The sequence below is a fragment of the Lithobates pipiens genome, unplaced genomic scaffold (genome assembly GCF_037356315.1).
Source record: "Lithobates pipiens isolate NorthernLeopardFrog02 unplaced genomic scaffold, aLitPip1_a1.2 Scaffold_8, whole genome shotgun sequence".
NCBI classification, from domain to species: Eukaryota; Metazoa; Chordata; class Amphibia; order Anura; family Ranidae; genus Lithobates; species Lithobates pipiens.
The window spans coordinates 441510053-441537622 of record NW_027507903.1 but is presented as its reverse complement, the minus strand read 5'-3'; the positions used below and the strand labels follow the sequence as shown (position 1 = coordinate 441537622).

Below are 27570 nucleotides of genomic sequence, written 5' to 3'. Positions count from 1 at the left end.
TCTGAGAAACTTGAAAATGATCCCTTTCAGTGGGGATGTGCTGTGCTTAATTGCCTCAAAAATAGTAATAATAAAAATTACACAAGTCTAAACCTGGTGCCTATAATTATTATAGCAGCGCTACTGTCATAGAGTTCATGTTCAGCTTTCATGTGTATATGGTGCACACAAGTAGTAATAGTTGACAGATGATGTGAAAAAAGTCCCAGAAACCATATGCAAAGTTTTGCTATGTTGTAACTTTAAACACCCCACACCACAGTCTGTGTTCAACCCTCACCAGAGGGTTGAATGTATCAGACATGGATTGATAAACCACAGATCTCCTTGGCAGCAAAGCAGGTGCTTGGCATATCCACCGGTTCTCAGGGCAGAAAGAAAGGCTCCAAATAGTGTAAATCTGTTTTCTCTCTTTGCTTTATTATATACGTTTTTCCATAGATCATCATCAGTCAATAACATAAAGGCACTTCATAAGCTCATAGACGGGCATTCCTCATAACACTAATGCCGCGTACACACGATCAGACTATCCGGCGGACAACCGGCCAGACTTTGCAGTGGAGGTCTGTCTGACTTTCCGAACGAGCGGACCTGCCCACACACACCCAGACTTTTCCGGCGGACAATCCACTGGACTATGGCGGGTGTTTGCCGGACTTTTGAAATGAACGGACTTGGCCACACAGTGTAAAGTCCGTTCATTTTGAATGTGGCTCCAGGTAGACGGAACTAGTGAAGGAATTCAATATCGCCGCCTCCATTGGCGAGATTGACACCTCATTAGCCCCGTCACCTGGTATGGATTTAAAGAGGAAGCCCTATGCCGAAAAAACGGCGTGGGGCCCCCCCAAATTCAATAGCAGACCTTTATCCGAGCACGCAGCCCGGCCGGTCAGGAAAGGGGGTGGGGACGAACAAGCGCCCCCTCTCCTGAGCCGTACCAGGCCACGTGCCCTCAACACCCCAAAGCACCTTGTCCCCATGTTGATGAGGACAAGGGCCTCTTCCCAACAACCCTGGCCATTGGTTGTCGGGGTCTGTGGGTGGGGGGCTTATCAGAATCCGGGAACCCCCTTTAATAAGTGGGCCCCCAGATTCCGGCCCCCTACCCTATGTGAATGAGTATGGGGTTCCATATACCCCTATCCATTCACCTGTGGAAAAAAAGTGTACATTAAAAAAAAACACAACACAGGTTTTTAAAATACTTTATTAGACAGCTCCGGGGGTCTTCTCTTCTTCCGTCTTCGGGGGTCTTCTCGCCGGACTGGGTTTCTCCTTCGTCGCCGACGCCATCCAGGGGTCTTCTTCCGACTTCGGGGGTCTTGTCCCGCTCTTCAGGGGTCTTGTCCCGCTCTTTGGTTCTTCTTGCCGGGCCTCCGCTTCCTTCTTCCAGCTAACTAGTGTTGGCCCGGTCTTCTGTCGCCGCTGCCGCCTTCTGCTGCTTCTTCTTCTTCTTCCTACCGATGTTGACACGGCGCTCTCTCTGGCCGTAATGGCAGGAACGCGTTGTGCGGCGACTTATATAGGGACAAGGGGCGGGGTCACCTGGTGATGTCATGTGGTGACCCCACCCCTTATGATGTCACAATCCGTAGGATGCCAGGCCAGGGTTGTCGGGAAGAGGCCCTTGTCCTCATCAACATGGGGACAAGGTGCTTTGGGGTGGGGGGGCTGCAGGGGCCTCCTTCCCCAAAGCACCCCCCCATGTTGAGGGCACATGGCCTGGTATGGCTCAAGAGGGGGGCCGCTTGCTCGTTCCTGCCCCCTTTCCTGATCGGCCGGGGCTGTGTGCTCGGATAAGGGTCTGCTATGGACTTTGGGGGGACCCCCATGCCATTTTTTTGGCATAGGGCTTCCCCTTTAAATCCATACCAGGTGACCGGGCTAGCGAGGTATCAATCTCACCGATGGAGGCGGCGACATTGACTTCCTTCTCTAGTCCTGTCTACCTGGAGCCATGTTCAAAATGAATGGACTTTTCTCCGTGTGTGGGCAAGTTTGTTCATTTCAAAAGTCCGGTGGACTAACACACAGACGGGCGGATTGTCCGCCGGACAATTTTGAGTCAAAACTTCTGTTTAAGTCCGCCGGAGACCACACACGGGCGGATTGTCCGGTGGACTCTAGTCCGCCGGATAATCTGATTGTGTGTACGCAGCATAAGAAGAAACGACTCAAACTCTAATGGAAGCGGCATCCACCGTTTGCATCCTGGTATGTCTTCTTCCACACCCTATCTAGTTTTGTTGTTACGACTTCCTCCGATTGCAGCCTTCGGGACAGTTGGGAGCTATGAGTACGGATTGGTGGATTCCCTAGCTCCTACGTTCCTCTTCTAGCAGGTCTGATAGATCCCTAGCTTCTAGGTGTCCTTCAACAGGGACTGGTAAACCCCTTGATTCTAGATGTGGATTCCAAGCTTCTATATTCCTTCTCCAGTGGGGACTGTTGAGTCTCTAGTTACTAGATGCCTCCTTTAGTAGGGATGGGAAGCTCCCTAGCTTCTAAATTCCTCCTCCAGGACTACTGGATCCTAGGCTTTTAGATGTCCCCCTAACAGTGGCAGCTGGTGGGCGTGGATGCACCCCCCCCCCCCCCCGCCTCAGACGAGCTGCTGTGATGTGCTCTGCTCTCCTCTTCTCCTCTAGTGTGCGGTCACGCAGGCAGCGGCAGCTCCGGCTCCAGCGTGTTTCTCCTCTTCCAAAGTGCTGGGCATCTAATAGGATCGCCCGGCACTTTGGCCAATTGGGAAACAGGTCTCATGTCCTGCCTCCTGATTGGCGGGGAGGCACTGTAGAGTGAAAATAACTATGGACACACAATTGGGAGAGTGCCCCCCGAGCCCACCCTTTTTTGAAGCCTATTAAAGCCTCTGGCTCTAATCACGTGCTTAAAAAAAAACACCACCGCCATAGGAATCCATTCGGCCGGCGTCCTGAAAGGGGGCCGGGTGCATGGATAGGGGGCCAGCGCCCACAATGCACAGGCCGCCACTGTATATGTTCATTATATTTTTGAGGTGTAATGCAGATTTCATCTGGGATCATTCTCTTTTCTTTCACACTGGATGTTTTTGGACGTTTTTACAGCTGCTGTTTTTTTCTAGTCAACAAACTCCCCATCATGTTATCCTATGTGTCCATGCACGCATAGGCTGTTATCAACTGTTTTTGGCTGTAAAAAAAAACCCCCAAAACTAGTGGGTTCTGAGAGGAGTCTTTCAGCTGTCTTCAGCCGTAAAAACACTCTAACGTAAAAAAAAAGCTGATAAACGCTCATAAACGCTCAAAAATGTGGCTCACCAGCATTTTCTAATCTTTTTGATCTATTGAAAAAAAATAAAAAGATGAAAAATAAAAAAAAAGTTAATACGGAAAATTGCTAATAAACGCTAAAAAACGCTATTGCAAAAACGTTGAAAAACTCACTGCAAAGCTACTGCCGTTTTTATAACATTATTTTAACGTCCAGTGTGCATGAGGCCTTGCAGTGATTTCTGGCTTCCATGAGGATCCCATAGGAACTTACCTAGCTGGACCAATGAAACTATGTGAAAAATTGCCATACCTCAATAATAAAATAAAAATAGGGATTATTTCATTATATAGCAACATGGCAAGCAAATATTTTTATGGCATGTGAGGATGGACTGTGTCCTATTTTTATAAAAACTGATTTCACACTAATTTTTGCTCTGGGATGTGACTTGGTGTTTCTGGGGGAAATATTGGTAAATTAGGTGCAAAGGCCACCTTGTCTGTTCACCCCTCAATGACAAAGACTCCTGAGTGTGTAGAACTGAATTTTTTGTATTTTTGGCATGCCGGAATGTAATTTTTATTTCATGATGATATGGTTTTTCTGTAAGCATTGCATTCATCTTTGGAATGATCAGCTATGATGCTTTTGTTCTGTTCTTTTGTAGATCCACAAGAGCTCTTTGTCCCAACTGAAGATTATTATGTGGTTGTCCAGATGCGCACAAGACAACCAGCTCTGCTGCCCTGCCAGGTCACCAACCCATTGGCTAAAGTGACTTTACATCGAGAGTTCCCACCAGAGCAGATCCCGGTGGATGGGGTAAAGATCTCCTTTGACCAGAAGAAGGGATTCGTCATATATCAACCACAGCTTTCTCTTGCCGGTTCTCTGTATTGTATCGCAGAGTTTGGTAACCTTCGCCAGATGTCCACCAAGTATATGTTGATCTACGTACACTGTAAGTGCTCTTAATGAAGCTCTCAGTGTTCTGCTGAAAAAAAATATTGTAAGAGAAAAGATTTTGAAAAAACTTTTAGGGTTTTCAAGTTAAAAAAGAAGGAATTTATTTTGTATAGATACTTATATAGCGCCATCAACTTACGCAGTGCTTTACATATATATATATATTGTACATTCACATTAGTCCCTGCCCTCAAGAAACGTACAATCTAAGGTCCCTATCTAACTTACGGGGTGTACTTATATAATTATCCAGTGAAACTGATAGTAGTGCAAAATCAAATGTTCTTCATCCCATTCCGCTACAGGTCAAATGTTATTTATTTATTAAAAAATAGAGTGGTTTGCCTTGTATGTATGTATCTATATATGTATTATACTTTCTAATAAAAATGTATCGAAATTGAAAAAATAGAGTGGTTCAGGAAAATATTTCACTATGTCTGCTATATGTATCTGAAGAGGTTGGGAAATAATTTGTGATCTTCCACTCCATCTAGTGAGCCTTTATACCATATTTTCCAAACCACTCTATATTTTATGAATGAATGACATTTGACCTATAGAGAAAATGGAGGACATTAAATTTTACCCAATTTGCACAGAACAAACGTACCAACAGTTTAACTGGACGGATACCTATGCAATATTATTATAAATATAGCCCAAAGTGTATGTATAGCCCAATTTTTATTTGTTTTGGATAGACTAGGAAAGGGTTAAAACCCTTACAATGTAATTTTTTTGCTGTGTTTGTATGATTTCCTGTCCCAGAGTTGCAAAAGGAAGTTAGACAGGAATTCCCAGAGATGGAAAAGGAATTTAGACAGGAATTCCCAGAGATGGAAAAGGAAGTTAGACAGGAATTCCCAGAGATGGAAAAGGAATTTAGACAGGAATTCCCAGAGATGGAAAAGGAAGTTAGACAGGAATTCCCAGAGATGGAAAAGGAATTTAGACAGGAATTCCCAGAGATGGAAAAGGAAGTTAGTCTAACCATTTCCCACTCTGTCCAATTAAAAAAGTTTGGCTTTAGGTTTGGTTAAAGCATAAGAGATGTCCCTCCAGCGCCTAGGGCAGTGATAGCGAACCTTGGCACCCCAGATGTTTTGGAACTACATTTTCCATGATACTCATGCACTCTGCAGTGTAGTTGAGCATCATGGGAAATGTAGTTCCAAAACATCTGGGGTACAATCACTGGCATAGGGTGTCAGTCTCAGTGACGGAAAAACAATATATACAAACCACAATTGTTATCTCATGCAGACCTCAAAATGTTGCCATTGTTACTTCTAAAGTCTTTAATACCATTGCATCTACCGTGCTAAAACAAATAGAATTGCAGCATCTGCTTATGATTTATCTACATGGCATAGTCCTCACTAGCTCCACCAGATGGCTCCCTTTTCACAAAAAAAGACATAGCCTGGCCCTGTTCATAGCTATTTATCATAAAGGGTTCTGTATAGTGTGGATTTTATTTTATTTTTTTAAGAATGAATACATTGGTTGGTTCCTGTATTGGTTCAGCAGTTTTTTCTCCTGTAGGATGGTCAGGCTTGTATCTTAGTTCCTTTCTAGAAGAACCGCAGTTCTTAGTTTTAGAAATGATTGTTTTTATCAGGGGTCTCCAAACTTTTACTGCCGTTCACACTGTAGCTAGTGAAAGTAGAAAATGCCCTGGTGTTGTTGGGAGTAAACAATGCCATAGGCTTGGTGGTCCATGGGAATAAAACAAATACATAATTGGTGTCACTGGGAGAAATAGTGTTCCATCATTGGTGTCAGTGGGAGGAATATTGCCTCATTGTTGGTATCAGTGGGAGGAATAGTGCCCCATCATTGGTGTCAGTGGAAGAAATGGTGCCCCATCTTTGGTGTCAGTGGATGGAATAGTGCCTTGTATCAGTGGAAGTAATAGTGCCCCAAGGGTCAGATAAAGGCAAGCAATGGTCCATATGTGGCTTGCGGGCTGCAGTTTGGAGACCCCTGGTGTATTTCCATCATTTACATCAAATGACCTGCTGTATAGAAGCTGCTTTAAGTAGCAATAAACCGGCACCATATTGGCCAACTGACATTTTCTCTTTTGGATTCCATTCCCTTTATACCTCTTTCCTCCCCAGTTGTCCCTCTTTTTGATTAGATGCAAAACTTTTTAAAGTTTAAGGGCTCATTTACACTTGCTTCAGCTTCAACACACATTAACGGCTAGGATAGGTTTTGTTAAAGCTCTCTGAATAATAATCAAAGCTCCTGTCACTATATAAAATGGTTAGCTTACAGTCCTGTTTACTCCTTGCGTTTGTTTTTACTTTACTTTGGCTTTGCTTCAAAAATTATACCCATTGTCGCTTTAGTGAGGCTTCAAAGCCTCACTGAATTCCCACCAAAGGCTCATCGAAGCCCCACTGAAGCCTCATCGAAGCATCAAGCAAAAGCAAGGTGTAAACAGGACTGTAAGCTAACCATTTTATTTAGTGACAAGAGCTTTGACTAGTGTTCATAGAGCTTTAACAAAGCCTATCCGAAGCCTTGTTTTGAAGCAAGTGTAAACTAGCCCTTAAAGCAGGGATGGACATAGTCCTACTCAGGAGTGGCACCCGCACAGAAAGCATGGCTTTCTGAGGGAAGATAGAGGGGAGAGTGCCAGTTGGGGACTCCGTAGAAGGAGGTAAGGGAAGGATAAAAAAAAAAAATTGTAAATTATATTTTTCATGGTTTGTGTAATTGGGGCAGTGACAGGGCCAACTAAATTTGTTCTGCAGAAAGATGTCCCTTTTTTCCATCTGAAAAAATATTGTCATATTATGTGCCACGTTGAAATACACTCTATTGCCTGCTCAGTGTCAATCCACATTTGAAAAACAAGAATAACCTGGGTAGCATTTGGCCTTTTACCAGTCTTGTACTGTAAGCATACACAATTTATGGAACTTTTTTTTTATACACTGCACCCTTTATATTAATAATCAAGCTGGACAATTATTGGATAGATGGCATGAAAAAATTGCAATCAGAAAACATCTCATCCTCTTTAAAGAAGTATCACTTTTTTTTACAGTATTCAATTCCCAATAGGACAAAGTACATGCATGTCCTATCTTCCTAGATTCCCTGTAGCACAGGCTGTGATGTCAAACAAGGCGCCCCCCTCCCCTTGCACACGTTCACTCAAACCCACAGCTAGCACCCAGATGGGCTAGGGCGGCTGGCGTCACAGAAACCAATGGCTTGCTTGCCTCTGCATTCACAGGAGGACAAAATTTCCTCCGTCCAAACCTACACCACCTCCCACCCTGGTGTCAAACATTTTTATTCAGCCACGCAGTGAACTAAATAAAACAGGAAAAGAGGACTCTGATGGGGACACTAATGAACATGTGGACTCTGATGGAGACACAAATGTATGGGGGAGCACTGCTGGGGACACTGATATAAGGGGGGGAATCTGACAGCGACACTGGTGTAGGGGAGACACTGATGGTGACACTGATGTAAGTGGTAATTCTGAGGGTAAAACTGATGTAAAGGGGGACTATGATGGGGACACTGATATAAGGGGGTACTCTGATGGGTACCCTGATGTAAGAGGAACTTTGATGGGAACACTGATGCATGGGGGGGGGGGCTCTAATGGGAACCTTGATGTAAGAGGGGGACTATGATGGGGACACTGATGTACAGGGGGGGGGGCACTAATTATTACAAAGATTAAATGTACCAAATTATTTGTAAAATTGTTGTTTTATTTCTGGGCTGAGAGTATTTTCAAAATTGCAACCCTGGTAACCCTGGTACTGAAGAGTTTTGAGCTCCATTGCATGAGACTCTAGCGTTGGCATCTCCAAACTTTCTAAACAAAGGGCCAGTGGGAGTGAAAATGCCCCAACATCAGTGGTAGTCTCAAGCTTGGTGGTCTGTTGGAGTAAATAAATTTCATAGGTCCTGTGGTTCGTAGGAAGAGGAATAGTGCCCCATCATTGGTATTAATGGGAGGCATAATGCCCCATCATTGGTGTCAGTGGGAGGAATAGTGTCCCATTGTTGGTGTCAATGGAAACAGTGCTTCATCTTTGGTGTCAGTGGAAGGAATAGTACCTCATATCAGAGGAAGGCATAACGCCCCAAGGGCCAGATAAAAAGACAAGCAAAGGGCCAAACCACTGTGCTAGCATTTAGGTGTGGGTGGAAACCACAGATGCGCCATCCAGCCTTCTTGCTGGTAGCCTGTAAAGCTCTTTGACAGGCTGAAAGCTGCTGCAGCTGGAGGGGGCTAGAATGTATACTGCTTGCCCTTACCTTTAGTACTGCCCAGTTTACAGTCCAGTTCATCCAGCTGCAGCAAATGTCAGCCTCTAATAGAGTTTAACAAGTTGCTGACAGCGGGGGTTGATGGTGCGCATGCGTCTTCCACCCACACTATAACGCCAGAGTCTCAAGCACCAGTTTTAAACACCCAGTCTGCATGAGGCCTAAAGTACAAGTTCACTGTCTGAACTACTGAGGCACCCTTTGGTATCTAGAAACATTTGGCATGCATTTTTACAAGGTCAAACCCAAGTCCAATAATAAATAAAATATCAGAGACTATAGGGAGTTTCAGCCGGCTGATCCAAAATCCTGAAGCACATTGCAGAGGAGAATTCTCCACAATTCAGCATGTTCCTAATATGTATTTGCATACTGTTTCAGATCCATCAGCTCCACCTAAACCTACAATTGAAGCATCGGTGAAGTCATTTCGAGCTGGAGAGAATTTTGTTGTCACTTGCACTGTTCTGGGTGATCTGGAGATTGGCGTAGATTTCACCTGGGCTTATCCCGGGCAGAAGGTAAGAGGCAGTTCCTGGAATCATTGTTCTTGTGCAATCTTATAAATGTTCTATTGTTTACTTCTATCCTTATTTAAATAGATAATTTACCAACACTTCTATTTTTTATATTAATATGATTATTATTCATTTACATGATTTATATAACGCCAGCAGTTGTGCAGTGCATTACATAGGGAAGACAATACAGTTACAATACAATTCAATACAGGAGGGTTAGGAGGGCCCTGCTCCTGAGAGCATACAATCTAAAGGGAAAGTGATACAAAAGCATTATTTTGTGAGGGAAGGCCTGGTGGAAAAAGTAATAGTTCAGTTGTTAGATGGTGGGTGTATAGGCCTCCCTGAGGAGATACATTTTTAAGGATCGCCTGCAAGTGGATAGAGTAGGGCATAGCTAAGTGGGTTGGAGTAGAGGTAGGGAGAAGTTCTGGAGAAGTCCTGGAGAGAAACATTGGGGGCCTGCAAATGGGCTAGAGAGCAGGAGCTCTTGGGAGGAGCAAAGAGGACAGTATTTTGGGATAGGGTTGGTGATGCAGCTGAGGGCTAGTTGTGGTTGGCTTTGTATGCTTTTGTTACATGTTTTAATATTATACATTGCGTTATCTATCTATCTATCTATCTATCTATCTATCTATCTATCTATCTATCTATCTATCTATCTATCTATCTATCTATCTATCTATCTATCTATATATCTATCTATATATCTATCTATCTATCTCTCTATCTATCTAATCAGTACTACCTGAATTATTATTTATACTGTCCACCAATCTATTCATCCATTGTAAATCTCATGTTAGTATAAATCCCTAATTTCATTTGAGGCTGAATTAGAAACCAAACTTTTGCAAGACTTTTATTGCAATATGTGACTCCATTGTGAGCTTTCCCCTCACATTTTGGCTATATGACAAAAAGACGAGAAATTAGGCAACAAAGGTCAATAGACAGCAATAAAAAAAAAAAAATAATTCAAGAGGTGCTGGAACTTCAATAATTAATGTTTTTGTTTGTTTTGGATAGCACAAAGAAGGGTTTAAACTCCTATTAGGTTTAATTTTTGTTGCCCATGTCCTGCTGGGGAGGCTTCCTTCCAATTTAGGATAAGGGTCTAATTCTTCCCCAGTCTATCCAAAGCATAAAAAAGATTTTCCTTTGTATATACTTTAAAATTAAAATCAGGCTTAGCCCTTGTACACACGGTCGGACATTCCGACAACCAAATCTGACGGATTTTGTCCGACGGATTTTGTCCGAAACTGTTGCATACACACAGTCGGACAAAGTTGTCAGAAAATCCAATCGTACTTAACATGATGACATTATTTCGTTAGGACGAGACTATGTTCAGGCTAGTAGCCAATAGCTTTGGTCTAAGAATTTGATCTGAGCATGCGTGGCACTTTGTGCGATCGGAATTTTCTACACATGATCGGACAAAGTCCGATCGGATCATGTTGTCGGAAAATTTTATAGCACAGCTGGAAAATTTGGTCCGTCGGATACCCCACACACTGTCGGATTATCCGACAACACGGTCCTATCGGACATTGTCCATCGGAATGTCAGACCGTGTGTACAAGGGCTAACAGTGTAATGTGCTTGAGTCAACTTGGACTTGTTTTTCTTACAAGCAAATCATTTTACCTAAATCTTTTACATTTTTGGTGGAATTGAATAAAAATCTCTTTTTATAAGACTAGGCTATTAAAGAGTAAGTCAAGCTTTGTATAGCTGTCTGTGACACTGTTGGGGAGTTTCACCTCACTTTCTGCCTCTGTGACCTATGAAGAAATTAGGGGAAGAGTTTTCGCTGGGACAGGAAGACAAACACAGAAGTAGTCACCTCAGAGGCTGTAGTCCAGTGATGGCAAACCTTTTTGAGCCAGAGTGCCCAAACTTCAACACAAAACCAACTTAATTTATTTAAAAGTGCCACACTGAATTAAACCTGCCAGCAGCTCTGTACAGACGATGGGACTGATCAACCCTCTGAATGAGCCCTAAGGGACCAAAACCTATGATTCTGCCCAAAGATTTTTTTTTTGTGCTATTTCAAATGATGGAAGGGTTGGGCAAGGCGTGTGGGCAAGGCCATTGACAGTAATTGGGTTCTTCTTCATGAGCATTGGTGGGTTTCATGAATTACGCAATCAATATACTATATATGACCATGGCAACCTACATCCAAGATGGAAATGGTAATTACCTGTTGATGAATAGAAGTGGCTTCTACTGGTGTCCCAATGGTGTCCTTCAAGGCCAATCACTGTGGATTTTTTCATTGAGCCCGGTGGATATTTCTGCTGCCCAAAATAGCAGCACTTTGGAGACCTTACTAAAGAAGCACTAAGAGACCTGGTACTCCCAACACCAGGCATAAGCAAGCTTGACCCTCAGACTGAAAAACTGAGGGTCTATTTTCTCTGGTGAGTTGGGATACTAGAGGGGAGTGAGGCACACTGCATGGCTTGTTTACTTGAAGCACTTCAGCACTGTTTTGACGATTTTGGAGTGCCGCGCACATTATATAAGATTTCGGACTATTCGTTTTTTATGTATTTTTTCATTGTCCGTCACTAATATTCATTTTGGACTGTATGCACTGTATTATTGTTTTTTGATTTTGCTTTTTTTTGATCGCTGTGGATACAGCCTGCCCGGGGAACTAAATATAGCACCGGATGCCCACACTCAACTCAGGGGATTGCTGCGCACATGCAGAGGTAGCTTCGGGACCAACCGAGCCTGGAGCACATGGTGATGCCCACCAGCGCACACCAATCCAGGGGCAGAATCCCCCAGATGGGGGACCTCCGGGTGCGCCGGGTGGAGACAATCCAGCCCCACAGTGTAGACACTCCCCAATCCCCAGGTGACCAGCCACCAAAGGCAAAGTAACCACAGCCCTGTCTATTGGAAAATCGTGTGACATTATGCACTGATATATAAGGAGGAACACATTGATGTGCAGAGATACAGAGGCATATAAACAAATTCCGAGGTTCGGCTGCCAGGAGGTAGCGCTCCAGCGACTTGGCTTGTGTGCCCAGAGAAATGGCTCTGCGTGCCAGCTGTAGCACGCCTGCGATAGGTTCACCATCACTGCTCTAGTCCTTCATCGTTTTACAGAAAAGCTGCATTGTTGCATTGTTTCAATATTCTCTCCACTTCTGTTTCAACAGGAAACGTGGATACATTTGGTTTGGGTTCTAAGGTTTTCATAATCAGCCAAGTAATTAAAACGCAGAAAATTAGCAATTAAAACGGTTGGTTACCTGATACTAAACATCCGCTGGAGATGCCAGCTCAGCTTTCTGTCTTGCCTAGCTCTTGGTTTCATGTCAAGCGGCGTGGTCCCCTACCCCAGTGGTCATCAACCCTGTCCTCAGGACCCACTAACAGGCCAGGTTTGCAAGATAAGTGAAATACATCACAGGTGATATAATTTGCTGCTCAGTGATTGCAGTATTCTAGTCTGCATCTCTCCAAGGTAATACATAAAACCTGGCCTGTTAGTGGGCCCTGAGGACAGGGTTGATGACCACTGCCCTAACTTCCTTCTAAATTATCTTCAAATAACTAATTTGTCACGTTTTCAGTGCATTTTCTTTAGGTATTAGTTATGGTCTTTCTTACTGAGTTGCATTTACATGCATTTAACCACTTGACAACTGGGCACTTAAACACCCTTAATAACAAGACAAATTTTCAGCTTTCAGTGCTCTCACAATTTGAATGACAGTTACTCAGTCATGCAACACTGTACCCATATGAAATTTTCTATTTTTTTTTTTTTTTTTTTTTTGTGCTATAAATGAAAAAATACCGAAAATTTTGTAAAAAAATGCTTTTTTCTTAATTTCTATTAATTTTTTTGTAAATAAGTAATTTTTCTTCATAATTTTGGCCAAAAATGTATACTGCTAAATATCTTTAGTAAAAATAACCCAAATTAGTGGAAATGTTTTATTCTCTGTGAAAGTTATAGGGTGTACAAGCTATGGTGCCAATCGCTGAAAATGTATCAATTTGATCACACCTGATGTACTGACAGCCTATCTCATTTCTTGAGACCCTAACAAGCCAGTAAAGTACAAAAACCCCCCAAATGACCCCATTTTGGAAAGTAGACATTCCAAGGTATTTAGTACATGGCACAGTTAGTTTTTTGAACTTGTCATTTTTTCCCACAATTCTTTGCAAAATGAAGATTTTTTTTTAAATTTAATTTTTTTTCACACCAAATTGTCATTATAACAGGTTATTTCTCTCACACAGCATGTACATTCAAAATGCATTTTTTTTACAAAAAGTTGTCCATTTATAAGATATTTCCAACACATAGCATGTACATAGCAAAAATGACACCCCAAAATATATTCTGCTACTCCTCCTGAGTATGGCGATACCACATGTGTGAGACTTTTACACAGCCTGGCCACATACACAGGCCCAACATTGAAGTAGCAACTTCAGGCGTTCTAGGAGCATAAATTACCCATCTAATCTCTCAACCACTTATTACACTTTTGAAGGCCCTGGAGCACCAGGACAATGGAAACGCCCACAAAGTGACCCCATTTTGGAAAGCAAACACCCCAACGTATAATCTATGAGGCATAATGAGTCCTTTGAATGGTTCATTTTTTTCCCAAAGTTTTTGGAAAATGTGGAAAAAAAATGAAAATGCATTTTTTTTACAAAAAGTTGTCCATTTATAAGATATTTCCAACACATAGCATGTACATAGCAAAAATGACACCCCAAAATATATTCTGCTACTCCTCCTGAGTATGGCGATACCACATGTGTGAGACTTTTACACAGCCTGACCACATAGAGGCCCAACATCTTAGAAGCATCATCAGGTGTTCTAGGAACATAACTTGCGCATCCAATTTCCTTACAATCTATCACATTTTTGAAGGCCCTTCATATTTCTAACATAGCACGTACATACCAAGTAAGGGGTAAACAAAAAATTACCTGTGGTTTTAGTAGTCCAATTGTCCGCAGGAGAGCCCTGATCCAGGCAGCAGGCAGGGACGTGGTTAGCGACAGTGAATGGAATTGTCCAGGCAGCAGGCAGGAATATTGTCCATCCTGGTAGTAAGCAGGAACATGGTCCAAGTAGCAGGCTATGAAATAATGGGGAAAGGGGTAGAGGCTTCTCCCGCCCAAATCTCTTTGAAGCCTCTGAGTCTCCAGTCCCTAATTCGGGAATAAGAAAACTAAAAAATTTGTTTTCTTCATCCAGAAAAACTATTCTGGAGCCCCTCACAAATGTGAGACCCCTTTTGTTCCCACTAGCATAGCAGGGTAAAAGATCAATCCAAGAGGCAGGCAAAAAACTTGGTCAAACAGTCCATGGTCAGTTCCAGAGAAGGCAGAGGCAGGTACAGTTTAGCGTTAGGCAGAAGCGTGGTCGTATAACAGGCCAGGGTCAGTTCCGGAGAAGGCAGAGGTATGTTTAGCGTTAGGCAAAAGCTTGGTCGTATAACAGGCCAGGGTCAGTTCCGGAGAAGGCAGAGGTATGTTTAGCGTTAGGCAAAAGCTTGGTCGTATAACAGGCCAGGGTCAGTTCCAGAGAAGGTAGAGGTATGTTTAGCGTTAGGCAAAAGCTTGGTCGTATAACAGGCCAGGGTCGGTGTCGGAGAAGGCAGAGGTATGTACAGTTCAGTGCAGTGGCATAAGGGGTGTGGAGGAAAATGACAAGAAATGAGAATTACGTTTACCATACTTCCCTAATAATGTAGAGAAGTATGGTAACGGCGGAAGCATTCACCTATACAGAGGCCTGGTTGGGAAGGACAATCGGGACAATAAAACGTGGTGTCTCTTCTAATTCCTCCTCTGGAGCACACCCGGCATTTTTTCTGACGTCTGCAGCCTGTTTCACGGGGGGGATTTTGTCAGGAAAGTGGCGCTCGTGGAGTCTGCTCACACAATCAGAGCGAATAGTTTCTGGTGGGCCTTCAGGGTACAAAAGGGCGGAAATAACTTCTTCTTGGTAGTACAAATAGGATACGGGGTTCTCTGTAGATTTTTGGTAAAGAACATAAGTGTTATACATGGCCAAACTGAAAAGATAAATGGACACTTTTTTATACCAGTGGCGGGATTTTCTTGTGGGAAGGTATGGTTTAATCATCTGATCATTAAAGTCCACTCCTCCCATAAACAAATTGTAATCATAGATGCAGGCTGGTTTCTGGATTGGGCCGTTTCTTCTGGAGACTTCTATGTAGGTGTCATTATGTATTGTCGTCAGCATGTGGACGTTTCGTTTGTCCCTCCACTTGACAGCCAATAGCTCCTGGTTCCGCAAAGATGCCGTCTCCCCTCGTTGTAGCCTTTCATTGACGAGTTTTTGCGGGAAGCCCTTTCTATTGGCTCTCACTGTACCACATGCTGGGGTGTCTCTCCGGTGAAGATTGCGGAAGAGGGGCAAGCTCATATAAAAATTATCCACATAAAGATGTTATCCCTTTCCAAGGAGTGGATAGACAAGATGCCAGACCACTCTTCCGCTGGCTCCAATGTACTCTGAGCATTCAGGGGGGTGCAGTTGGGAGTCCTTCCCTTCGTACACAAGGAAGGAGTAGATGTATCCCGTGGCTCGGTCACAAAGTTTGTACATTTTAACCCCATATCGGGCCCTTTTGCTGGGGATAAACTGTTTGATGCCAAGCCTGCCTGAGAATTTTACAAGGGACTCATCCACGGAAATATTCTGTTCGGGGTATATAATTGGGGAAATTTTTCAGAGAAATAATTTAGGAGTGGCCGAATTTTAAATAGTTTGTCAAAAGCTGGGTCATTTCGGGGAAGGCACTGGGTGTTGTCATTGTAGTGGAGGAACCGCATAATCATTACGTATCGTGATCTTGGCATAAGGGATGAGAAGAGTGGCATGTAGTGGACAGGTTTGGTAGACCAATAGGAGTACAATTGTTTTTTTTTTGAAAGTCCCATAGAAAAAGTTAGGCCTAAGAAAATTTTGAATTCCTCTACAGTTAGTTCTCTCCACTGAAAGGGACGGGCATAACTAGAGCCAGGGTTGCTTACTATGTGCTGCTGTGCGTAGAGGTTGCACTGGGCCACAATGGACGATAGTAAGTCTTCGGTGAAAGCCAAATGAAAAAAATCTTGCTTTGGGGTGTTGAAGGGCATAGGGAAGGCTGGCATGGCCCCTATTCGAGGTGGACGGCACTGCTCTCGGGACTGCTCTCGAGGTGGACGGCACTGCTCTCGGGGTGGACGGCACTGCTCTCGGGGTGGACGGCACTGCTCTCGGGGTGGACGGCACTGCGCTGCTGGTAGTAGGCTGCTGCTCCACGCCAGAACGCATTCTTTTCACGGGCACATATTCCTCTTCTGATTCAGTATCAGACCTGCTGCTTGTAACGGGTTCATAGGCAGAATCCGAATCGGACAGAGAATCAGAGAGCTCCGCGCTGCTCTCATCGGTTATACTTAGAAGCTGGTAGGCCTCCTCGCTAGTAAAATATTTTTTTGCCATACTGGTGGCTGGTGAGGCTGCACTGGTGGGCACAGGTGGCACTGGTGGCACTGGTGGACACAGGCGGCACTGGTGGACACAGGCGGCACTGGGCACTATAGTGGCTTTGGTTGCACTGGTGTGGCTCTGGTGGCACTGATTAGCACACAGATGGCACTGGTGGGCACACAGATGGCACTGGTGGGCACACAGATGGCACTGGTGGGCACAGGCGGCACTGATGTCACTATAGTGGCTTTGGTTGCACTGGTGTGGCTCTGGTGGCACTGACTAGCACACAGATGGCACTGGCGGGCACTGGCGGGCACAGGTGGCACTGGCGGGCACAGGCAGCACTGGTGGGGCACAGGCGGCACTGGTGGGGCACAGGCGGCACTGGTGGGGCACTGGTGGGGCACAGGCGGCACTGATGTGGCACTGATGGGCACAGGTGGCACTGATGGGCACAGGTGGCACTGGTGTGGCACTGGTGTGCACTGTAGTAGCACTGGTGTGGATCTGGTGTGGAACTGGTGGCACAGGGGTGGCACAGGTGTGGCACAGGTGGCACAGAGGTGACAGATGGCACAGAGGTGACAGATGGCACTGTTGTGGCACTGCTGATCACTGTTGTGGCACTGCTGGGCACTGTTGTAGCACTGCTGGGCACTGCTGGGGCACTGCTGGGCACTGTTTTTAACACTCACGGTTCACTCTGTAGCTCTCCTCTCCTCTCACGCTGCATCGGTGTGAGGAGAGGAGAGAGATGAACTTTTCATGACCCCATGACGTTGTTGTTTACATTTTGTGATCGCTCCGTCATTGGACGGAGCGATCACGTGGTAAAGGACCGCTGCTATTGGCCCTTTACCGCGATACGTGTTGCGGCGGGTCCCGTGAACCCGGCGAGCACGGATGTTCCGGTGTGCGCGCCCGAGGGGGGCGCGCACGAACGATTCTCCGGGAGGACATCATATGACGGCCTCCCAGAGATAACAAACCGACCTGTAGCCGTCATTTGGCTATAGGCCGGTTATTAAGTGGTTAAACACTCATCACTGGGCACTTTCACCCCCTTCCTGCCAGGCCAATTTTCAGCTTTCAATGCTGTCGGATTTTGAATGACAATTGTGCTGTCATGCAACACTGTACCCATATGAAATTGTATTTTTTATTTAAGACAGATAGAGCTTTCTTTGATGGTATTGAAAAGACACTGTTTATTTTTTTGCTAAACAAACAAAACGTTTGAAAAAAAAAGTTTTTCTTAGTTTCTGTTATAAAATTTAGCAAATAAGTAATTTTTGTTCTTCACTGAGGTGCGCTGATGAGGCTGCATGGCACTCATGAGGCAGCACTAATAGGCATTGATAGGGGCTGATGGGCACTGAGGAGGCAGCACTAATGGGCACTTATAGGGCTGCACTCATAGGGGCTGATGGGCACTGATGAGGCAGAACTAATGGGCACTGATAGAGCTGCATTGATAGGGGCTGATGGGCACTGATGAGGTAGCACTAATGGGCACTTATAGGTCTGCACTGATAGGGGCTGATGAGGCAGCACTAATGGGCACTGATAGAGCTGCATGGATAGGGGCTGATGGTCACTGATGAGGCAGCACTAATGGGCACTTATAGGGCAGCACTGATAGGGGCTGATGGGCACTGATGAGGCAGAACGAATGGGCACTGATAGGGCTGCACTGATAGGGGCTGATGAGGCAGCACTAATGGGCACTGATAGAGCTGCACTGATTATCAGTGCCCTGATTATCAGTGTAAGCAGCGTGCTGACAGCCAGTGGCGGCCCGCCCATAGGGGGCGCCCGGGCGCCGCCCCCCCTCTCCCTAGGTGTAAAAAACAAAAAAAAAGTTAAAAAAAAAAACAAAAAAAAAAAACGGGCCCTTTAAGACATTTAAAAAAAAAAAAAAATAATGTCATTTAACAATTTGACATAGTGTACTGTGGCGCCGGTCACAGTGCACTATGAGAAGCGCCACGTCGATGCAATCACAAGATTGCATCCATGGCGCTTCATTTGCGGGTTAAAAACCCGCCTTGCGGCGCACTGCAGGACGCCGACTAGCTTCCGCCCGTAAAATCACTGTGATTCTACGGGCGGGAGCACTGTCATTCTTAGACAGGCAGTCACTTCCGGCTTTCGGCTGCTTCACAAAACCCGGAAGTGACGTCGGCAGCTCCGTTCCTTAGCCCGAGCGGAGCTGCCAGACAGTGAGACAGGTGAGTCACCGCATAAAGGCTTTCTAGTTTCTACTTTGTTGAGAATGTTCATGCATTTAGCTGAATGAATGCAAAAAGCTTTCACAGCCAGAAAGGTTTCCCCAGGCCAGGCGACTTTTGCCGTGGCCAATCAGAGAATGAGCTCTGAAGGGAGAACTCCACGCCAAATTTCTGAAAAAAAATTTGACGTGGGTTCCCCCTCTGAGAGCAACCCTGGCAGTTGGTTGTCGGGGTCTGCGGGCGGGGGGCTTATCGGAATCCGGGAGCCCCCTTTAATAAGGGGGCCCCGGATACCGGCCCCCCCACCCTATGTGAATGAGTATGGGGTACAATGTACCCCTACCCATTCACCTGTGAAAAAAGTACAAAAAAAAACACAACACAGGGTTAAAATATTTTATTGCACAGCTCCGGGGGTCTTCCGTCTTGGGGGGTCTTCTCGCCGGACTCCTCCGCTATCTTCTTGTAGCTCTTTTGCTAGCGGAGGAGCCCGGCTTTCTTCCTCGCCGCCGGCCTCTTCTTCCGACTTCGGGGGTCTTGTCCCCCTCTTCGGTTCTTCTGCCGGGCCACCGCGCCTTCTTATAGCTCTTTTACAGGCGGTGGCCCGGTCTTCTATCGCCGCCGCCGCCGCCCGTTCTTCTTCTTCTTCTCCTTCTTCTCCAGGAGATGTTGCCTTGACGATCTCCCTGGCCGGAATGCCAGGGACGCGCTGCGCTGCCACTTATATAGGGACAATGGGGCGGTGTCACATGGGTTGATGTCACATGGGTTGGTCACATGGGTTGATGTCACAGTCGCCATATGACATCAACCCATGTGACCAACCCATGTGACATCAACCCATGTGACATCGCCCCATTGTCCCTATATAAGTGGCAGCGCAGCGCGTCCCTGGCATTCCGGCCAGGGAGATCGTCGAGGCAACATCTCCTGGAGAAGAAGGAGAAGAAGAAGAAGAAGAAGAAGAACGGGCGGCGGCGGCGGCGACAGAAGACCGGGCCACCGCCTGTAAAAGAGCTATGAGAAGGCGCGGTGGCCCGGCAGAAGAACCGAAGAGGGGGACAAGACCCCCGAAGTCGGGAGAAGAGGCCGGCGGCGAGGAAGAAAGCCGGGCTCCTCCGCTAGCAAAAGAGCTACAAGAAGATAGCGGAGGAGTCCGGCGAGAAGACCCCCGAAGACGGAAGACCCCCGGAGCTGTGCAATAAAATATTTTAACCCTGTGTTGTGTTTTTTTTTGTACTTTTTTTCACAGGTGAATGGGTAGGGGTACATTGTACCCCATACTCATTCACATAGGGTGGGGGGCCGGTATCCGGGGCCCCCTTATTAAAGGGTGCTCCCGGATTCCGATAAGCCCCCCGCCCGCAGACCCCCACAACCAACGGCCAGGGTTGTCGGGAAGAGTCCCTTGTCCTCATCAACATGGGGACAAGGTGCTTTGGGGTGGGGGGGCCGCACGCCCCCCTCCCCCAAGGCACCCCCCATGTTGAGGGCACGCGGCCTGGTACGGCTCAGGAGGGGGGGGGGGGCCCGCTCGTCCCCACCCCCTTTCCTGGCCGGCCCGGTAGCGTGCTCGGATAAGGGCAATAATTTAATAATCGGACACTTACCTATCCAAGGGTCCAGCGATGCAGGGGATCGAAGCCCCGCTCATCTCCCCCTCCGGCATTTTAACTGTGAAGCCACAGCCGGGCACCCACTGCGCATGCGTGAGCTGCGCCACATGCCATGACTGGCTGCGCAATCATCTGGGACCTGTCAAGTGTCCCAGATGATTGACAAGAGGGAGGGGAGAGAGGCGATCTCCCTTCCGGCGCTGAGGGAAGTGATGTCAGGAGCCCAGATGCCTAAGGAGGCAGACTACGAGGGACCCCCTAGCAACAGGCATTATAGGTAAGTAAAAAAAAAAATTTTTCTCCAAAAAATTTTTTTTAAGCACAGGCCAGGGTTGTTGGGAAGAGGCCCTGGTCTTCATCAACATGGGGACAAGGTACTTTGGGGTGGGGGGCTGCGCGGCCCCCCTTCCCCAAGGCACCCACCCCCATCCCCTTTCCTGGCCGGCCGGGTAGCGTGCTCGGATAAGGGTCTGGTGTGGATCTGGGGGGACCCCCACGCCGTTTTTTCGGCGTAGGGGGTTCCCCTTGGAATCCATACCAGACCTAAGGGCCTGGTATGCCCTCGGAGGGGGGAACCCACGCCAATTTTTTTTTCAGATTACATAAGGGGCGTGTTTTACGAGAAGTGGGAGGGGCCAAAATGATGGGCGGGGTCTGGTGCCCCCCCCATCCAAAAACTTCACCAGCCGCCACTGCCGACAGCCCTGATGGTAATCATCACTGTTTTCCTTTCCTCACACAGACTCAGCATTTTTTTTTTTTTGTTTTGAGACAGAATGGGGGAGAGTTAAGGCCCATATACACGATCAGACTTTTTGACAACAAACATGCAAATTAGCTGTTTTGGAGCAACATCCGACCATGTGTATGCTCCATCGGACAAACTTTTTTGGTTTTCATCTGACTTTTGTTGGCTGTGCGAACGGACAAACTTTCTGGCAACAAAAGTCAGATGGAGCAAAGTCTGAGCGTGTGTACAGAAAACCATAAGACTTTTGTACAAAGTACAAACAGGCATGCTCAGAACCAAGGCAAAAGATCAGACAACAATACAGAAGTTGACCAAAGGTGGCGGTAAAGAGCAGAAAAACCACGTGATTTGGTGAAAGTTGGCTGAAAAAGTCCTGCTGTGTGTATGCAATACAAGTTCAGGGCCGACGCCCTTTGTACAACAATCCAAGGGAAAGTTTGTACAAAGTCCTATCGTGTGTATGAGGTTTTAGACCTTTTGGTTTTTATTGCTGTTACTTGCACCATTGGGAAGATTTGCCTTTTTTTTGTACTGCTGATCATTATCACTATGAAACAAAGTGAGGGAAACCCAAAAATGTTAGAGGTGTCCCCAGAATAAGAAGTAAAGGGACACCTGTTCTGGGGACAATTGTTAAACTTCCTGCTGCATGTCTGGGAAAGGAAGTGAAGGGGAATTTCCCCAAAGGTACACAGAAAGCAAAAAATAACCTGGCAGAGTTTTAAACCTACCTCACTCTATCCAAAGTATTACAAATGTTTTGGCTATACATATACTATATATACTATACTTTTTACATTCAGCAATAATAAAGTTGTTGTACCCTCTTCTACAGATTGGCAGACCTCCTTATGTCCGAGAGAGCACTTCCCAGACCAGAAGAGGTGGCCAGTTGCTGCAAGAGTCCCAGAGTGTCTTGAGTATTGATGAATCTCGAACAGGGGATGATGGCACCTATACCTGCACTGCTCAGAACCTTCAGGGGAGCACCTCAGTGAGCACAAGTGTTTCTGCCCTCTCTGCTGCTGCCTCGGCCAGAGCCAGAAACCAAGGATAATACCACAGGTCTTGTTTTACAAAGGTGTAAGTCAGTAGACTAATGAGCTCATGGAACTTTGTGGACACCACAACCATGTGACTACAAAATCAAAAATAATCCTTTGTGCGGTGTTGAAAAGACTGGTTTTTCAGCCTTATAGTATATCAGTCCCTAAAGACATGGCCTTGTATTAGTTACATACAGTAAGTGTATTAAAGTGTACATCCCATATTAAGTTACAGCTTTTCTGATCTATGATTCAAAGTACAAGTATGCAAATCATTCCGTTTTCAATGACATATCACTAGAATCCTCTCCCGAGCAAAAACCACTGCTTAGAATACATGGAAACTAACTGGATCACATTTAGTTTGTTAAAGTACTGTGTATCATAAACAAATCCCATGGATTTCTCCCATCTTTCATCCTATTTTGCAGCTCAGTTCTGCAGCACTCTCTTCAGCATCAACTGCATTACATTGGGGGTTATTTACGAAAGGCAAATCCAATTTGCATTACAAGAGCAAAGTGCAGTATATGCTCATTGCGCGCTCCCAGCATAGTGATCAAGCTGTCACATATAGCTCCCTGTCACTGTTTACAATCAGGCGCTTCCAATCGTGTGACTGCTATGACAGCCAATCACATGATCAGGAGGCTAACCTCACAACATTCAGGGCCCCATAAAGAGCTGCCAGGTGGTGGCAGTGGCAAGGGGCTTAAAGAAGAACTTTAATAAGCATCATCTGCCCCTAAATTGGTCCATCCATTTGTGAAAAACAGAGGCCTGGTTGACATGCAAATATACTTGTATCACTGACCCCCGAAGGAGCGGCTGATTTTGTTGGGCTTACTGTTTACCTTCTTCACCTCGTTGTTCTTGTCTAGGGGTTCCTGAGGTTGATGGCCCAATAACTGCAGAGACCGACACTTGAATCCCTTTTTGAGGAATTTTTATTTGCATAAAACGTTGAACAAAACACAGTCTCTCAGTTGGGAATAGAGGGTATGGATAGGAAAACTCAGGTACTTTGGAAACTGCTGACTAGGGATGAGCCGAACACCCCCCGGTTCGGTTCGCACCAGAACTTGCGAACGACCCCCGCGTTCGGTACGAACGTTAGAACCCCATTGAAGTCTATGGGACTCGAACGTTCGAATTGGAAAGTGCTCATTTTAACGGCTAATATGCAAGATAGTGTCCTAAAAAGGGTTTGGCGACCTGCCTCCTGCCTCAGGGGACATGGGTCACTGCAAAAAAAAGTTTTAAAAACTACCGTTTTGGCGGGAGCACTGATTTTAATGACGATTAAAGTGAAAAAAAAAAGTGAAATATTCCTTTAAATATGGTGCCTGCGGGGTGTCTGTAGTATGCCTGTGAAGTGCCACGTGTTTCCCGTGTTTAGAACAGTCCCTGCACAAAATTACATTAAACGGAAATAACACCATTTCAAACTGCTTGCGGTTTTAATGTTATGTCTGGTTCCTGCAATATGGTTGAAAATCATTGAGAAACATGGCATGGGTAGCCCTCCCTGCCCATTACCAGCCTATTTGGGTCTTGTACGCATATTAAGGGGAACCCCGTACCCATATTAAAAAAAGGAAATGCGTGTGGCCCCCAGGCCCTATATACTCAGAACAGCAGTATACAGGCGGTGCAAACAAGACAGGGACTGTGTAGGTTTGTTGTGTTAAGTTGAATCTGTTTGTCATTTTCAACCGGTACATTTTTAAAGTGTAGCTCCAGTCAAAAAAACTATCTTTAAGCTTTTTGGAAAACATAGGGAAGGGTTATCACCCCTGTATAATTTGTTTTGTCGTCCATCTTTTTTCATCTCACTTGCTGCTGTCTCCTTGCGTTTGCAAGTAGGAGATGTTTGTAAGTTGGATGTTTGAAAGTAGGGGCCTGCCCTATATTATAGCGGTATGTACTGGGTACAGAGCACGCAGACAGCACGCACTATCTCCTAACACTACTGACTGCAAGCTCTATTATTAACCACTTGTTAGCCCAATGTTTGCATAAAGTGAAAGATGAAGTTATGCTGAGTAAATAGATATCAAACATGTCACTCTTCAAAATTGCACATGCCCGTGGAATGGCGCCAAACGTCGCTACTTAAAAAATCCCCATAGGCGACGCTTTAAATATTTTTTTACTGGTTACATGTTTTGAGTTGCAGAGGAGGTCTAGGACTAGAATTATTGCTCTCGCTCTAACATTCTCGGCGATACCTCACATGTGTGGCACATGCGAGCACATGGGGACATGGGCGCTTTAATTTTTATTTTATTTTTTTATTGTTCATTTTACTTTATTTATTTTAGTTTGACATTTTTTTTCCCAAAAATATATTTTTGATCACTTTTATTCCTATTACAAGAAATGTAAACATCCCTTGTAATAGGAATATGGGGTGACAGGTCCTCTTTACAGTGAAATCTGGGGGGTCAATATGACCCCACATCTCACCTCTAGGCTGGGAAGCCTGAAATAAAAAATAAAAAAAAGATTCTGGCTTTGATCGTACTGGCGAGTTGGTAGAAGCACCGGAGGGCGATGAGGGGTGGGGGGCGTCTATGGCTGGGTATTTCAGGGTATCACCGAGTATGGCTGGGTATCTCTGAGTATGGCTGGGTATGGCAATTTATGGCAGGGTATTACAGAGTATTGGCGGGGTATTGGCGGGGTACTACAGAGTAATAGCAGGGTACTGCAGAGTATTGGGGGTACTGCAGAGTAATGGCGGGTACTGCAGAGTATTGGGGGGTACTGCAGAGTAATGGGGGTTACTGCAGAGTAATGGGGGGTACTGCAGAGTAATGGCAGGGTACTGCACTGCAGAGTAATGGCGGGGTACTGCACTGCAGAGTAATGGCGGGGTACTGCAGAGTAATGGCGGGGTACTGCAGAGTAATGGCAGGGTACTGCACTGCAGAGTAATGGCAGGGTACTGCACTGCAGAGTAATGGCGGGGTACTGCAGAGTAATGGCGGGGTACTGCAGAGTAATGGCAGGGTACTGCAGAGTATGCACTGGTATTGCAGAGTATTGGCAGGGAATTGAGGGGTTAAATTCGGTGAGCAGCGATGTGGGCACTGCAGATGCAGCCCACATCGCTGCTGACACCGATCTCTTTCCCCTCCGCTGTACCGATCGGTACAGAAAGGGGAGGGAGGAACAGGCGTCATAACATGACGCCGGTTTGTTTCCAAGTGATCACTCCGTCATTTGACGGAGCAATCACGTGGTAAACGGCCGCTATGAGCGGCCGTTTACCGTGATGCGCCGGGTCCTATGGACCCGGCGGTCACGGATGCTCTCGAGTGCGCACACCTCGGGGCACGCGAGAGCAGAATTCTGGGAGGCCGTTAATTAACGGCCTCTCTGAGTTAAACAACCGCCCTGAAGCCGTTAATCGGCAATGGGCAGTTGTTAAGTGGTTAAAGCTAGATCACTAGCTATATAGGTGAGGTGAATATAGTGGTGTATACTGCAGTCAGGGCACAGACAACAACCACTACACAGCAGCAAGATAGGAAATCAGCCAAAAACTATTGGTGTGTACTGTGTTGAAGGTACACAGAACACCCACTGCTTCAGATGCAAAGTAACACACTACAGGAGGCCGCCTTAAAGGCGGCCTTATATAGTGTGGGGCGTGCACTACACAGCCTGAGCTATGATTGGCCACAGGCAGGATGCCTGTGGCCAATCATGGCTCTCCTCGCTGCCGGCGCTGCGATTGGCCAAGCATGCGGGGTCACAGTGCATGCTTGGCCAATCATCGGGCAGCAATGCACTGCGCCAACGCAGTGCATTGTGGTCCGCGCGCGCGTCACTCGAATTTTGACGCGAACGGCCAAAACGTTCGGAATTCGCCGAACAGCCAATGTTCGAGTCGAACGTACGTTCGACTCGAACACGAAGCTCATCCCTACTGCTGACACATAAAGATGTCTCTCTCTAGATGATCCAGGGAATAGCCATTCGCAACTGGATACTTCAGCTGTCGGATAAATACTGGTTTATGGATTTAGCAGCCGACAAGTGATTCAAATTTACCAAAGTCTCTCACAGGAACTTAGTTGTAACCGAAGGATGAAATTTGGAACTTTCTTACAGAACCAGAATCTTGCAGCCGGTCCGGCAATACCATAAGAATGCGGATTTACTTGGTGTCCTTTCAGCTCAGCTTCCAGGCTCTTACCAAGCAGCCAGCCTCATGCATGGCCCTCTTCTGAAGAGTCCTCCCCTGGTTGCGTTTTGAGTTGCTGGGCCTCTCCAAATCTGAGATGGCACCGGACCACCTTGATATCCTCCAAGTTACTGTGCCTCGGACTAGCCAGTCTCGAGACTTGGATCCGCACCCCAGGCCATGAGGGCCCCTGGGGGCTGGTCAGGAGGACCAGGACCATGGAGTCAGAACATACTTCTGAACCACAAGACCTCAGCACCTTAAGTACCCTCTCCCGGAATACACAGCGAGACAACGCACCCACCGATTGGCTCCGAGAGAGAGATTGGTACCCAATGCGTGCAACCAGACTGCGTTCCAATGCCTGTCAAAGATGATACATGCACCTATGACCAGGCAGAACAGTACAGTCCAGCCAAACTGATGCCAGAATCACAATTTAGTGGAATTAACCCCAAGTTAGGAAAAAAATAAATTTACAAACATAGCGCATACTCTTCAGGAGTACCGGCGCTACATACTTTAACAATTATTATTTTTTTTTGTAGAGCTGAACTCCAGGCATAAATACTTTCATTGAAATATATTTCTCAACAGCTACAAAACATACAAATCAACTTTGTGTGCACCAGATGCCTTTGCAAACTAAGATATTACTTTCTAAAAGGAGCAGTGATGTCATTGTTTGGCTCAGTGTAAAAAATTGATACTTGAGCTTCGATGGTGTGTTTGTCGAGTGTCAACGCAGGTTTTGTTGTAAACATCCTAATGCTCCTAAACCCCAAATATGAGATTTTTTTTTTTAATACAGTGTTTTCTGGCAAGGTAACTGGCATTTTTTTAAAACATGATACATGTGGTGCATATGTGCCTGAAAATCTGCAAAAATTTCAAGCGTTTGGAGCCTTCCCTTCTACTTAGCTTGTCTAAACTGTCAAAGCTGGAGTGCTCTTTCTTATCTTCTGCATGGGCACAGACAATGCATGACTTCCACTTCTTATTTATGATCTTAAAGTGTACATGTGATAGGACATAAGAAATAGAAAGGACATACTGACTGACTTATGCTGATACTCTGGTTTTAATACCGATAGAGTACCTAAAGTCGAAAAAGTGTGCAAACCTGGTACTGTAAGTTAGAGAA

General features: G+C 45.8%; 1 protein-coding gene across 1 annotated transcript in view; it reads left to right on the top strand.

Annotated features, from left to right (window-relative positions):
- Nucleotides 1–22459, top strand: part of LOC143960053 (platelet-derived growth factor receptor-like protein) — a 37598-nt gene extending 15139 nt beyond the window's left edge. The window contains exons 4-6 of the mRNA XM_077468330.1: nt 3932–4225; nt 8926–9065; nt 22021–22459. Coding sequence (XP_077324456.1) covers nt 3932–4225; nt 8926–9065; nt 22021–22242 — 656 coding nt within the window. The 3' untranslated portion in view covers nt 22243–22459. The remainder of the gene's footprint in view (nt 1–3931; nt 4226–8925; nt 9066–22020) is intronic.
- Nucleotides 22460–27570: the final 5111 nt, after the last annotated feature.